The sequence below is a fragment of the Lissotriton vulgaris genome, unplaced genomic scaffold (assembly GCF_964263255.1).
Source record: "Lissotriton vulgaris unplaced genomic scaffold, aLisVul1.2 SCAFFOLD_1027, whole genome shotgun sequence".
In the NCBI taxonomy this organism is placed as follows: domain Eukaryota; kingdom Metazoa; phylum Chordata; class Amphibia; order Caudata; family Salamandridae; genus Lissotriton; species Lissotriton vulgaris.
In genome coordinates, this window is record NW_028247113.1 from 370,693 (window position 1) to 384,986 (window position 14,294).

The window sequence follows — 14,294 nt, forward strand, 5'->3', positions numbered from 1 at the left end:
GACTGCTGATCTGGAAGGCCTGCTTTTCTATTTGTTGCCCTGCTGCTCTCTGACTCTGCTGAAGGAGAGATGAACTCTGCCTTCACTCCAAGTGACCTTCAAGGGCTTGTTGGCTGCCCTCTTGCTGCTTGAGACTCTGATATCAATGTCTCTACCCCAGGCTCACTAGAAGTGGCCCATATACTTTCAACACAGATTTTGATGCAACTCCTGTCTGTGTGTAGCAGAACCAGTGCATCGACCCGGTCGTGGGAGCAAAATCGGTGCATCGCCTCGGAACCAGCACTTTGCCTCCAGAGATCGACACATCGGACATGGTATGGCTGCTGCAGCTTGGTTGAGTTCAACGCAATCCCTCAACTGCATGGCAGAATCCAGCGCATCACTCAACGCCTCTCGACTCTGGCACCCGTCTTCAAAACTGACACATCGCCTTTACTGTGTGAAGATCGAGGCATCCTGCATTTGCAGGCCTCAACATAAACGCATGTTACTGTTTGCAACAGGAAAGGTACTTTGTTCATCAGAGCTTGCATGGGTCCTGTAGCCAACCTGTACTCTATAGTGGTAGGCCCAAACTTTGACTTTGCCCTGGTCTACCAAGAGCTAAAGTAACCTTTTTAGTACTACTTTCTTCTAAGTGCTTTACTGCATGTATTCCTTTAAATTTCAATATATTATCACTATACATTGGATGTTTGTCATTTTGGTTTTATTTATAATATAATCTATTTTTATAAGCCTGGATTGAGTCGTTTTGTGATGCATTAATTGTGTTACTGTGTGTAGGTGTTGCACTAATACTTTACACATTGTCTCTTTCGATAATCCTGACTGCTCTGTGCCTAGCTACCAAAGGGTGAGCATAGGTTATCTTTTAGTGTGAACTTAGCTTACCCTGACTAGGGTTGTGATTCTTGCTTGAGCAGTGTGCATGCCTCTGCCAACCAGGAATCCAAATACTAACAGTGACAGTTTGATAGCCCAGAGGAACAGCTTCACGTAACACTGGAGCCATGTCCACTCCGGACCACGATTCAGTTATGATGAGAAAATTGGGTTGTCAGCGAGTAGGTAATAGATGTGCTTGTTTTTAGAGTGATAGAGCATTTATTAGTAGGCAGTTTAGAGACTGTGTTATGTGGTGGTGTGACTTTGTTTGCCAGAGGAGTGAGTAGTTCTGTTTGAACTTGTAGCATATGTATTATTAAAACTGGTCTTAACTATTTGATGATAGCCATCCAGTTATTTTTCTAGATTGTAAGCTCATCCAGCAGGTTTAGAAGGCATTTTGTTGTCTGTGTGGTGGTGATGGTGGTTGAGCGCTGTTACTTTGGTAGAGTAGCCTTGTGTAATAGGCATAGCGATGCAGAGAGAGGCATGCTTATTTTATTTGCTTCTGTTTAGGGTGGAAGGTGAAAGGGTTAGGGGTGGTGGAGCACGCGTATCATGTTTTAAAGCTCTAAACTGTGAAATGGATGGGAGGCAGGTGAATGAGTGGTGTGCTGGGGTGATTGTGGTAAGTGTTGTTGAAGATAGAAGATTTGGGAGTAAAGATGGTTAGAATCTGTATTTGTGTAGTCATGAGGGTGGGGGTGGGTTTCTATTTTGTGATGGAATATAGTATGAATTTGTGTGTTTGTGAGATTTTTATGTGCTAGTGTGGGTTATGTTTTATGTGGAGTAGTGAGGTGAGATTGGTGTAGTGAATTTATGGGAATTATTTGAATGTAAAGTACTTTTGGAGAGTGGAAGTTGAGTTGTAAATTGGGTGGTGTTGTGCGCTGGAGAGAGTATGTAGTGTGTGACAAGGATTTGACAGGGGTAATGAGTGTGTTAAATTTGGTAGCAGGAAGAGGTAATATATTGTGGAGTGTGGTATTGTTTGGTTTTGTATTTTTTGTAGAAAGAGTAGGAGGGTGGTGTTGGTGGTTGATATGAGAGCGGGTTGAGTGCTGGATTGGTGGTGATGGAAAGGAGTCTGTTAGGTGTAATTAGAGGGTAGAGCTGGTGTTTTGATGAAAAGGAAGTGTGCTTGTCAGGATTACGGTTAAGTATAATGTGGAGTTGTGTTGGTGAGAGGTGCATTTGATATTGGTATAGGACAAAGTGGTGATTTGTGTGATGGTTCCAGTGGTGATGGCTGGTAAATGGTAAAAAGGGCAGCATTTCTAGCCCTAGATGCGACTTGGCCCAGACAGGCACCTACCCTTGTCCTCTGCACCCTTAGCTGAGACGCCCTGAGCCCGAAGGTCAAATAGCCCTAGTTTAAGTGACCTTTGGACAATGGAAAACCTAGGCCAAACCAATTGCAACCCTAGCACCAATAGGAGCCCTGGGCCTTTCAACCAGTCACTGCCCTGGTCCTATTAGCCAATCAAAACCCTAACTTCAATAGAAACCTTAGCTCTAAGAAGCAATCTAAACCCTAGCACTATAAGCCAATCAGAACTCTAACCTTCGGCCCAATAGAAACCCTATCCCTAGAAGCCAGTCAGACTAGAGCACAGATGCAAGAACCAGTAAGAAGTTTATATAAGTGGCTTGTGCCCTTAAAGCTGGTGTGTGGAGACAGGGAGGTGTGCCGTAAGTCACCCTCCTTGGATACAAACTGTGAATCCACACTTTGTGGTTCCTGTTGAACCCTGCAGGTAAGGCCCAAATCTAAAGCCACTTACAAAATACTGCTTTATGAGCACTTAAGCAAATCACTTTTTCTAGCCAAAAACAAGTCGTACATACACTTTCCAAACACAATTGTATCCACAAAGTACATTAAGCAGTCTTACACCTTGATTAGGCTCTGGGGTATATTGTGCTTTTTTAGCTTGTAAAAAATGGGTTGCTTACCTTTTAGAGTCCTAAGCACAGTAAAAGGGAAAACCAGTAAACAGTCACTGGTAGAAAGAAATAGTACGTTTTAAAAGTAGACATTGCACAGAAATCAAGAGATAAATGTAACCAATGTAGGGGAAAAGAACAGTTTTAAAGTTTCAAAATACACAGCACAAGTCTGTGTTCTTACCACTCCGTTGTCTTTCCTCACCGGGCTTTTTATGGCTCAGAGAAGCAAAGGCTACAAAATGGAGGTGTTTTGTCTTGGGGTTGCTTCCACATACAACCCTCTAACGCAGACTGCTATTTCTGATATCAACAGAGACAAATTAGCTAGGGTTTACTTTATGCTGCACTTAGATTCAAACTTTTTTTTTAGATCTGCGGCTGATGAATTGTTAAAAATAACTACTGTGACCTGAAATACACGAGGCACTCACTGAAACAATGTTTTGTATTCTCAATTTTTTATGGGGCGCAGTTAAAAGCAAGAAATATATTTTTGGCCTCAAAGTGCGCATTGTCATGATAGTCCCTGGCCCTGAAGGGAACTACTTTGTCTGCGAATGTGCACTTGTGAAGTTGTTCCTTGCCGAAAGTTGAGCATAGGGCAACTGCAGAATGTTCTTTTTCAACACTGCCTCTATTCAGTCCGTTAATCGCTCTAGACCTGCATACAGTTTATAAGTAGCAATTTTCACACCTGATGGGGAAGCGCTAATAAAGCGAAACGTGTCGCAAGTTTGTACATAATTGTATAAAAGCCACAATGTAACAAACAGGTAAAAGTGCAGATACGGTTCAAGCGTTTACGGTAAATTAACTTGTAAACTCGTTGGGGAAAAATGCAAATAAAGCTCGCCTGCTCAGTTTAAAAAATCTATATAATACGTTTAATATGTGGGAAACCTGCAGCCTAGACTGATGACACCGGGGTCACGTTCCTTACGGAAAGCAGATTGCGAGTCCTTAAAGTAAGTGTGCATTAAGTTCTCAGCTTCTTTTACTGAAGATAAATTTGCACTAGGTTCTTCAAGCTTGCGTTTTGTTCATGTACAATCTTTTTAGATGAAGAAAGCGTTAATACTTTAGATGCAGGTCGCAATGGTACATTTCTTCTGGCTGTGTGATGGTGCTATGCTGGTGCCTGCAGAGGGAGTGAGACCAGGAGATTCCTAACCATTAGTCTGCCTTCAATTTGATTTCTGAAAGTCCCAACTGGCCTGTCCTTTTGTTATCTGTGATGTGCAGCTGCGTATAGTTAAGGTTCATTTGCATGACAGAACTCTAAACTATTGACTGGAACAGTATTCTTAACCAGGGACTTTGGAGGAGGGGTCAGAATCTACAAATGACTAACACAATGGAGCATTCGTATTATAGCCACATTAGTACCTGCAGTGAAGGGAAGTGTTATTGAAATATTTAAACCTTTCAGTGTAAGACTGTTAATCTACAACACAAGGGGATGTACTCCCTCTTAACTCCCCGCGGTGCCCGGTGCGCATTTTTTTCTTTTTTCAGTTAGGTTTACTGTTGAATGCTGCGCCTACATTTAAGCTTGTATACAAAAATACATGTTTTAGATGGCACTTCTGCTGTAACTTACCAAATGTAATGGTCTTCGCATTTGGAAATGAACACTTTTTGAGAACTGTAACTTGTGGAGGGCTCACTACAAACTAGTCAGGGAGAGCTAACAGGACACAGTATAATAAAACCCAAGTAACTTCAGATCAATATTGCCTGAGCTAACACCGGCGAAGAAACACAAGGGACAGTACAATATCAAGAGAGACGGTCACGAGACACACGTTTCCATACCTGGCCACCACCCTCTTGCGAGGCCGAGGTGTCGCGCGCCTGAGGCTGTTTGAAGAGAAACGTAACCCTGCGCGCCCCACTGTGAACAGCCAGAAAACAACTGATCTCAAAGTGACCTCTGGAGGCCTTTAGACTTTTAAACATGATACAATTGTGTGCTGGAGGAGGGGGCTGGGGTGACATCCCAGTCTGATGTGCACAAAGCTGCTATTAAAACGGCACTTGGAAGACTTTCCATATACCTGTCCCTAAAAGCGTTAAATGGCCAAACCGATTCTCGAAATGATAGTGCCCCCGCTTTAGGTTTCTCAGCATCCCGCAGAGTAGCTTCGGCGCCTCGGTGGGCTTTGGAGCGCCACGTTAAAAGCAACTGCAATCCTAAATTCTTGTTTACAGGCCTTTTCCCAAAAACAATCACATATACTTTAATATATTAATAACAGATGTAAAAATTAAATATTGCCGCTTAAGACCACATTCGCGCATTTTAAAAAAAACTCCCGCGTAAGTGCAGTGAATGTCTTAGTCGTACATTTATAATGAAATTACTCCTCATTTCGCGCTGCTCTCACAGTAGGCTTCCTTCTCAGACAGCTATGTTTGGGGCGTGGAAGTTCCCATCATAGGTTAGAACAACAACGTGGCGTGTTCTGCCACTCCAAGTGGGCGGGAGCTCTATTGCGAGGGCTGAAGGTTTCAACTGAACCAGTAATGCCCTCCGTTCCCGTCTCTCTTCTCTGTCCCTTTACATACCTGTAAAGGGCTACCCCATTACAAGCGGCTACCCTTACTCTGTGGGGCTGGTGTACGATAGCTGTAATGTTACCCTAGCAACAGCTACCTCTATTGTAATAGATTTTCGCATATGCTGTCTGTCACGTGATCTTTTAAGGAAATAGTTATTCTTGTTATAGCTCCCCTTCACATAACTCCATTTCGGAATGCCCATTTATTATTGGGGGGGGGGGCTATGCTGTGTAACTAGACTTTTACATGCATGTGTGACGAAAATAGGGGAATGCAGCTGCGTCATGCAAAGGTATCGACCGCACTGGTGTTTTGTTACAAAGAACGAATGTTTTTTTCTCCAGATAACAAAAAAAATATTAAAAAAGGATAAAAACGGAGAGGGGTTTATTTGAAACACAAAACAAGTACACGTAAAATGTATGTTATTGCAAGATATTTGTTCTATTTTCATATAAATAACTTAAGGAAAATACCATACACAGACTATTGTAAAGTCTTTTGGCAAAGTGCAAGTCGTGATATCGTTATTGTAAATATTTTTTAAAAAACTGAATCCTTCATTGTTACAAAAAACACACACACCTGATTCATTGACAGTGTAAAAGAACGGCAAATTAAATGGCAAATATCTCACAAGAATATGACCAACAGTGGTCAGTAGTTGGCACTTGTGTCTGATTGAGTCTGTTCCTCGATGGGTGCGATTTTAAACACTCCAGGAGCTATCACGATCCGGGTGCACCTGGGTCGCCAGTTTTGTTCCAGGCAGGTGGTTGGGGGGACTGTGTCCTTGTGTTACACTTTTAGCGCCCCCAGTCTCAGTCCTCGGAGCACAAGCAGTCCAGAGAGGTCAGCGGTGTGTCTAGAGGAGGTCGGAGTCGCAGGGCAGGGAGCTGAGGTGGCTCCTGGGTTTGGACGAGCCCCGGTACGGCTGCTCCCCGGCGGTCACGTCCATGGGGTTGGTGTAGGAGCGCGGCACGGTGCTGACAGAGTCCCGCTGCCGGGGGTCGCTGCCGTAGTCGCTGGTGTAGTCCCTGCGTGGGTCGCTGCGGGTGTAGTCCCTGCGCGGGTCGCTGCTGTACTCTCCCCGGTAGGGATCGCTGCTGCTGTAGTCTCCCCGGTAGGGGTCGCTGCTGCTGTAGCCCCCGCGCGGGCGCTCCGCGCTGCGCACGCTGTAGTCGGGGTAGTCCACGCTCCTGGCGGGCTCCCGGCTGTAGGGGGCGCCCGCGCCGCCGCCCGGCGCCTGCTTGCTGTAGTACTTGGCCGCCGGCTGGGCCTTGGTCCGCGCGCGCAGGGCCTCCCTGCAGCTGTGCACGAAGCAGAGCGCCAGCGAGAGGCCGCCGAGGACCTCGAAGCAGCTGCCGATGTAGCCCAGCACCAGGGAGTATCCCACCGCCAGGGTGGAGCCCGCCGTGAAGCCGGGCAGCGCCTCCAGCTGGTAGTTGTACCAGGAGACGGCCACCAGGCTGAGCACCCCGGAGGCGAAGACCACCAGCCCCCCGCAGCCCGCCAGCGTGTAGGAGGGCTCGTCCTGCCAGCAGCGCACCCCCAGCGACGACAGCACCACCCCGAGGAGGGTGACCACCATGGAGGTGATCATGAGCCCGCGGGCCGCCTGCACCTCGGGCCGCGAGAAATAGGCCTCCCGCGGGAGGTTGCAGGTCCGCTGGTGCGAGGACTCCACCTCGCTGCAGATGTCCCAGATTCCCTGGTGCTCCACGAAGTCCGGGCCTTTATCGGGGATCTTGCTCTGCACGCGCCAGTCCGGCGCGAAGGTGCAGGTGAGGGCGAGCACCAGCCCGCAGGGGGCCAGCACCATGCCGACGATCATAGCCGCCGGGGTGCGCATGGCTCCGGCGGGGGGGTGGTCTGCTCGGAGAAGCGGTGCGGGGCTGCTCCTGCCACCTGTTGCAGCTTCACCACTTGCTGCCGGGAGTCCTGTTCATGTTACAGTCCAGAGGCTTGCTCAGGTAACGACGGTCTCTCAGGAGTGTGTGTTTCTGCGGTGTACTCCTGCCTCTTGTTCCGCGGCCTCCCCTCGGGTCTCTGCTCTCTCTCCGTGCGCCTCCTGTGCACACTTCCTTCTGCTTCTCCGCAGGTCTCCGGTACCTCTGAGCGAAACCAACCCGACCGGCCAGACAGAAACTGCCGTGGCGACTGTAGTACAGCAACAGGAGGAGGGGCAGGCAGGGGTGGGGTGAGGGCGCCTCTCTCGATGAACACCTGCAGCGAGCTGCACGCTGCTCCTTGCCGCAGCCACAGCTGAAAGCTGACACTGTCCAACAGGGGCCTAGGCTAGCTTCCGCGATGCAGCACGTGCAGTTGCACCGGGTCAATGTCTTTCAAGGGACTATTAAAAGCCCAATTATGAATGTAGTTTGACGCGCCCTAACTGTATTTTATTAACGTTTTTCATGCTTGCCCCTATCTACGCCGGTCTCGTCAATATATATATATATATATATATATATATATATATATATATATATATATATATATATAAATATATATATTTATATATTTTTTTTACACACACATATATCCTTCCGCTACAGGACCATCCAAATTAGTAGTCCTTTGAACGTTGGCTCCTTGTTTTCTCAAGAAACGCGTGCTTCAGTGCGGTGCGACCCGAAGATAGGAGGATGTGTAATGCATCAAACAATTGTTGACCGAAGCTATAATTTCTCCGTGTCCCATTGATGATATGCGTTTCGTTATACTCTACTTAAGATAAAATGCAGTGCATTTTGTCTGCCAGTGTGATGCCCCCATCTCAATTGGCCCTTGCTCAAAACTTTTTTTTTTGTATAGCGAAGATATCGGTTATCAGAGCGCTTTACATCAGCACCCGTATTGTTACAGATGGACACATTATTATAATTTTTTGGGGACAAACTCTTTTCGTTCTTCCAGGGAGTGTGTGTGTGTGGCTCGTGGGCAGCGAGGTCCATCCTAAATTCAACTCTGGTTGTTGTCCGGTATCTGCCCTGAGGTGACGTTCCCGGATTAGTTCATAACACTTTCACACCTTTCTTTAAAGATCTCACACATAGGATCGCCTCTCTCACCCCCGAGGCCAGCAGGTTTGATGTGATTATCAACAGACGCTTTGTTGTAGTAGACAGAATGCAAATTAGATCAATTAGTGACGACAAACACTACTGTGCCCGAAGGGCGCACACAGTCTTTCCGTACGATTCGATCAAGGGCCATTATTAAATGTGTAACATTCTAACCAGAGGTCCTTCTTGACCCCTTCGCTTTTGCATTCCCTTGGCTTCACCGAGATAATTTTGCCAACCTACTTTGAAGAGCTTCTCCCTTAAATATGTGAACAAGGGATTATTCATTTGTTCTTTATATCAAATTGTTTGAGAGGATTATGTGCGTTTAAGGAAGCTTTAATCAAATACAAAGACTTTCAGTGATACATAGCATATGTTCTAAAGCAAGATCAGAGGCTCTGTTATTTTTTTTGACTGTTCCCTCTACAGAAATCAAAAATTGATTGTGCCAAATAGTTGTGGCTTGTAACTCACAAGACAAAACAGATCTCTCGGCTTTACCAATCCGCCGTTTGTGGACTGTGACTATTTCCTGAGGGTCATTGCAGTCATTCTTGCCAATAATTTTTATGATCTGGTGTGGAAAAAAATCTGTGCCCATTCCACTTTAAAGTCTGAACAATGTTTATCAACACAAAGAAAAGTAGTTTGTGAGTTACATTTATGGGTGCAAAGGGAACTCTGTGCGCCTATATGAGCATAAAAGCTAAAGCACACAAGTACAGAACATACATTTGTTTTCATGCACACGGTGCCAATGAAGATCACGTAACCGAACTGAAAAAAATAGGTTCTGCTGGTGTATAAACCCAAATAGTGGACAGAACACATCCTTCAAACATATGCAACAAGTCTTGGCAAAGGCAATAGGTTTTGACTATGCATTTTTTTTTTTTATCATTTGCGTGCATGGCTCCAATCTATCAAAACAAGAAATAGTCACAGAGCAGGAAATCAGGCTATGCTTCCTTACTGTCTCAGCGTTAGCTGGCAGGGATGTCGTAGGAGAGGGGGCGGCCAGATCCCAGCAGCACATACATGTAAGCCTTGAAAGTTCATGCATAGGGCTACTTGTTGGTAGATAATGCCCAAGATACCGAAGCCCCATAAGTACCATGGCACCTTGCCATAGAAACAAGGGTAAGCAATGCCCGCATTATTCATAGGACCTGGGGGAAAAAAAACAACAAAAAAAACCCCAGGCTCAGTACGACTGCTCTAACTGTGTCCAAAAAGCTCTCTACTCGGATTTCCACCCCTGGCTAGGTCAAGTCTTGAGATCTGGAGGACCGAAGAACGCCATTCGTGTATGGTGGGTGGCAGGGCGTCTTTCCAGTGTCTACAGATCTCCCTACGCGCCGCCAGGATAGAATAAAACAACAAGTTGGAAGCAGCATTGCGGGCTTTGCCCCTCAGGCCGAAAATAACAAGGGCGAGATCAATGGAAATGTGAAAACCCAGTGACAAAGATAATTTGTTCCCTATGGAGTCCCAAAATGAAGTTATTTTTGGGCATTCATAAAACATGTGAATGTCGGATGCAGCTGCTAGTCCGCACCTTGGGCACGAGACCGGGCCTGTTGAAGAAAACTTTGACAGCCTCTGCGGGGAATAGTAGGCCCTGTGTATTGTGAAAAGATGGTTCCTACGGAGCCAGGCTGGTTTAACCAAGTCCCACAATACCTCACAAGAAGCTGACCAACGCTCCTCCACGTCTATTCCTGGCATTGAATCAGCCCATAATGATGTTGGAAGGCAAAATTTACCGTCTGCTTCCTCTGATCTTATTGTACCAGAGCGATATTTCCTTCTTTGCAGGGGGACTGTCCAGCAGGCAGGTCACTAGATCGCTGTTTCCACCTATAGGTAAGCTGCTGTTCCGGGTTGGCTGACCATTATATGTCTGCGACCAGCTTGATATTTGTATGTATTTGAATATCGACAGGCTTGGCCCGACTTTGTTGGTTAAGTAGTCCCAAGGAAGTAAAGAGCCATCCATGAACAGGTCTCCCCAAGTGATGATTCCGGCCTCTCTTAGTGGTTGTGTTAATGCGTCTACTGCCCAAGCTGGGGGTGTGGGTAAGTCCCATATAGGAGCTTTCTCTGAGTAATACCCTAATTTGATCGCGTGCCTCACTGTATGCCACGTGGAAGCTATCCCCTGCAGTACCTTCAATTTTTTTTTTTTTTTAAATTTGGGGTCTCCGAATTTGAACAAAAAGCTGCCCTGTCCTACTCCCTCACAATTCAGTAAAGTAGAGAACATGTGACCTACCCCTGATTCTACTGGTGTTTTTAGTAACATGCGTGTATGCAAGAGCTGAAATGCCTATGCGTAGACCTAGAGGTCTGGTCCCGCCAGCCCTCCCTTCTCTCTGCGGCGTCTTATTTTCTTCCAAGAGATTCTTGGGTTCTTATTATTCCAAATAAAAGTAGAAATCGCGCTCTGCAGCTTTGAAATTAACTTAGGATCAAAAAAGAGTGGAATTGAATTGAATAAAAACGAAATCTTTGGCAGAATACACATCTTTACCAGATTAACCTTACCTAAGATAGTGAGCGGAAGGTGTGACCAATCTCTCATGTGTTTTCGGCACTGCGCTGCTATTTTAGCAAAATTTGAAGAGGCAATCAAATCAATGTCTTTAACTATATTTATCCCCAGATATCGTAGTTGAGGTCTTGATGTTTCATTGTGTGTAATTAAGTTGATATTCCAAGACATTGACTCTGTTTTAGAGGCATTCACCTCGTATCCTGAAATTTTACCAAATTTGAGAGCTAAGTCTATGACCTCTGGATATGCTGCATTAATATCTGTCGTAAAAATCATTATATCATCAGCATAAAGTGCCACTTTTTTTTCCCAGTCTCCGAAGACAAAAGGTTTGATAAGTATGCTATCTCTTAATATTTGCGCGAAAGGCTCTATATATAAATCAAAGAGGAGGGGAGACAGGGGACAGCCCTGTCGAGTTCCTCTGGTTACCCTAAATGGCGCCGTAAGGCCCCCGTTGATCAAAATTGAAGCTGCAGGACTGCGATATAGCAAGTCGATTGCTCTACGGAATTTATCTCCGACGTTGAATTTTTTCAAGGCCTCCGACAGGTACAGCCAATTCACCCTGTCGAAGGCCTTGGTAGCGTCCAACGTGAGAATAGATAGGGGAAGAACTTCTTTTATGCTGAAAAAAATAGAAAGGGAGGTCTCCTCACAAATCCAATGACGGGACGAGGAGAAAGGAGAAACAAGAAATCAGAGCAGTCCCTATCATTAACTAGGAAAAAGGGATTACTATTATCCCAACTATACCACCATAGCTCAAGAGATCTTTGCATTTACATCTACTCAAAATAGTTGTACATAATAAGCAAACAATAAAAAGTCAAACTTATACACAATTTATTTTAAAATATACAAATACAAGTATCAAATACAATGCCACAGTGCAAAAATATTTAAAACATTTTTTATGGTTTTGGTCAGCACCCTACCGATGGTTCAATGGTGCATACATGATTAATACACAAAATCAGAATTAAAAAAAGCAGATAGCTATTAAAAACAAGTTGTCGACGCAGCGTTTCGGTTTCTATGATGACACCTTCATCAGGACAGGGTTTTTAACAAAACGTACTCTTATAAATTTAAAGACGTGTTCCTCTTTAATCAATTCGAGGTAGCAGTCCTTAGTTCATCACAGGACATCGTATACGCAAATGGTAGTGGACGATCAAAATATCTTTTAGTGTCTTCACTATATACTGGATTTTCTTTTCTAATGAGGAAAAAGGAGCCACCGATATGAGGGACCTTTGTTTGGAGTTCCCTGGGGTACAGGGGATCAGTCCGAAGTGTAACACGTGACTGGATGCCTTCTGGTTCTTTTTATATATAAAACCAAGTCGCAGATTCGTTTGTTGACTCCACTCGGGGGGTTTTAGTTAATTACCACCTTCTGTCTGGTATTCGGCCTCCCTGCTCCTTTTTCACTCCTGTTCGTCCGCCGTTCGACGACGACGTGTTACACTTCGGACTGATCCCCTGTTTTTATTTTGCTGTTTTATGTAGTACAAGCTTGATCTGAGTGTATCAGAGCACTTTATATGAGCACCAGTTGCATTACAGACCCATTCATTTTTTTTCAGGCAACAGAATACTAAGTGGTTTGCCTAGAATCGCAGTATTCGTGAGCCTTCAGCCAGACTCTAACTTGGTTCCCCAGCTTCAAAGTCTGCCGTTAAACCGCATAGTCCAAATACCCGTTGTCCGCTGCCGGGGCAGTGAAAACAGAGCTTTCATTTCATAAATATGCAAATGTGGGGCACTCCAGCAGAAGAACATTTATAACTAACAGTGAACATTCTACAGTGATGGCTCTACAGAAAAACAGCAGTTGTCACTAGAGAAGCTGGGCAAAGAAAACCCACAGAGATGTGGAATTGTCTTTCCAAAAATGTTTACCACCCCAAAACATTAACCACAGAACCCCGTGCATCATCAAAGACTTTGTACCTACATTTTGACTTGTTAATTATGCCACACCATCCATGCAGTATACATGAGTAATTGGGCGCCATACACAGCAGAAAGAACAATTGTTGGCACAGGCTGTTCTGGCGTAAATAAATGAGTCCAAGTAAAAATAAATTCGCGTTTTGCAGCCTTCAAGGTCCCCAGGCTGAACATTACACTAGATCTCCTTGAAAAGGGGGAAACCGGCAGAGCAGATTCTAATATGGGGTAGTGACTCATAAACAGCAATGTGAGAATTTAAATATATCACCGAAAAAAGCCTGAACAGGTCAGCGGAGCAGTTATGGCGGGAAACAAACTGTGTTTTTGTAATGTCGTCTATTTCCCCAGCAATGATGACGCTGCAATCTTGTTTGTAGTTTAACCTTACTTTATTAGACACGTCTATCTCTAAAGAGCGCCGAGCCTCAACTGCCCTAACGGCTCTGTGCGCCAAACATTTACGCAGCGCGCGTAGCCTTGCGCGGGCGTGGCACGTCACGTGGCCCACGTGACGTGCGTACACTAGCGCGCGCTACTACATATCTCCCCTTTTTTCTAACATACAGATAGTTACTCATAGTCCACTGTTCAATTCATAGTCTCTGAATCTGGCCGGCTTAACCACCACCCTGCCCCTGCGGGTCAGTCTTACCGGGGTGTTGGCGTTCTCACTTTCGTTGCTTCCTTCAAACTCCTGTGCGGCCGCGCCTTCTTCTCTTGCTCTTTGACATCCTCCTGCCCTCTGCTCCTGATCATGTACCACTGTCTCTAGTTCTTGTGAGCCTTCTCCATTCTCCTCAAAGGCTGTCTCTGGGGGCTCCTGCTCAACCGACTCAGTCTCTTCCTCACCAAAGTCTGTGATTCTTTGGTCCCAGCTCAAGATCTTGTTACACCTTGCCATGCGGTCCTGCGACCACACGTTTCCATCGCTCAGCAAGGCTGCCCTGCCCAGGACTTCCTTCACTTGCATGGGCTTGCTGTATTTGCTCTCCCCCTTCCTCTGCGCATTGGCCAACCTCACTCGCACCCATTCTCCTTCCTCCAGGCCAGTACTCCGTACATTCCGCCTGCGGTCGTAATGTTTAGTGTAGACTGCTTGGGCCCTCTCAAGGTTGGCTCGCACCACAGAGGGTGACCATTCACTGGTGACCGTTTTTTCCTTCCACACTCTGTTGTCTTGTGTAAATGGTTCGCGTCCTCTCAATATCTGAAACGGGCTGTAGCCCGTGCTGGTGGGCGTGATCCTGTAGGCCCAGATCATGTGCCAAATTTCCACTTCCCAGTCTTTGTCGTCAGAT

The 14,294-nt window shown here is 45.7% G+C and overlaps 1 protein-coding gene across 1 annotated transcript; it reads right to left on the minus strand.

Annotated features, from left to right (window-relative positions):
* Positions 1 to 5,776: 5,776 nt before the first annotated feature.
* CLDN23 (claudin 23) lies at positions 5,777 to 7,562 on the minus strand. Its single transcript, XM_086949635.1, has one exon. It carries the CDS (start codon positions 7,256 to 7,258, stop codon positions 6,272 to 6,274), a length of 987 nt encoding a protein of 328 aa, XP_086805761.1. The 5' UTR covers positions 7,259 to 7,562; the 3' UTR covers positions 5,777 to 6,271.
* Between the last annotated feature and the right edge of the window lie 6,732 nt (positions 7,563 to 14,294).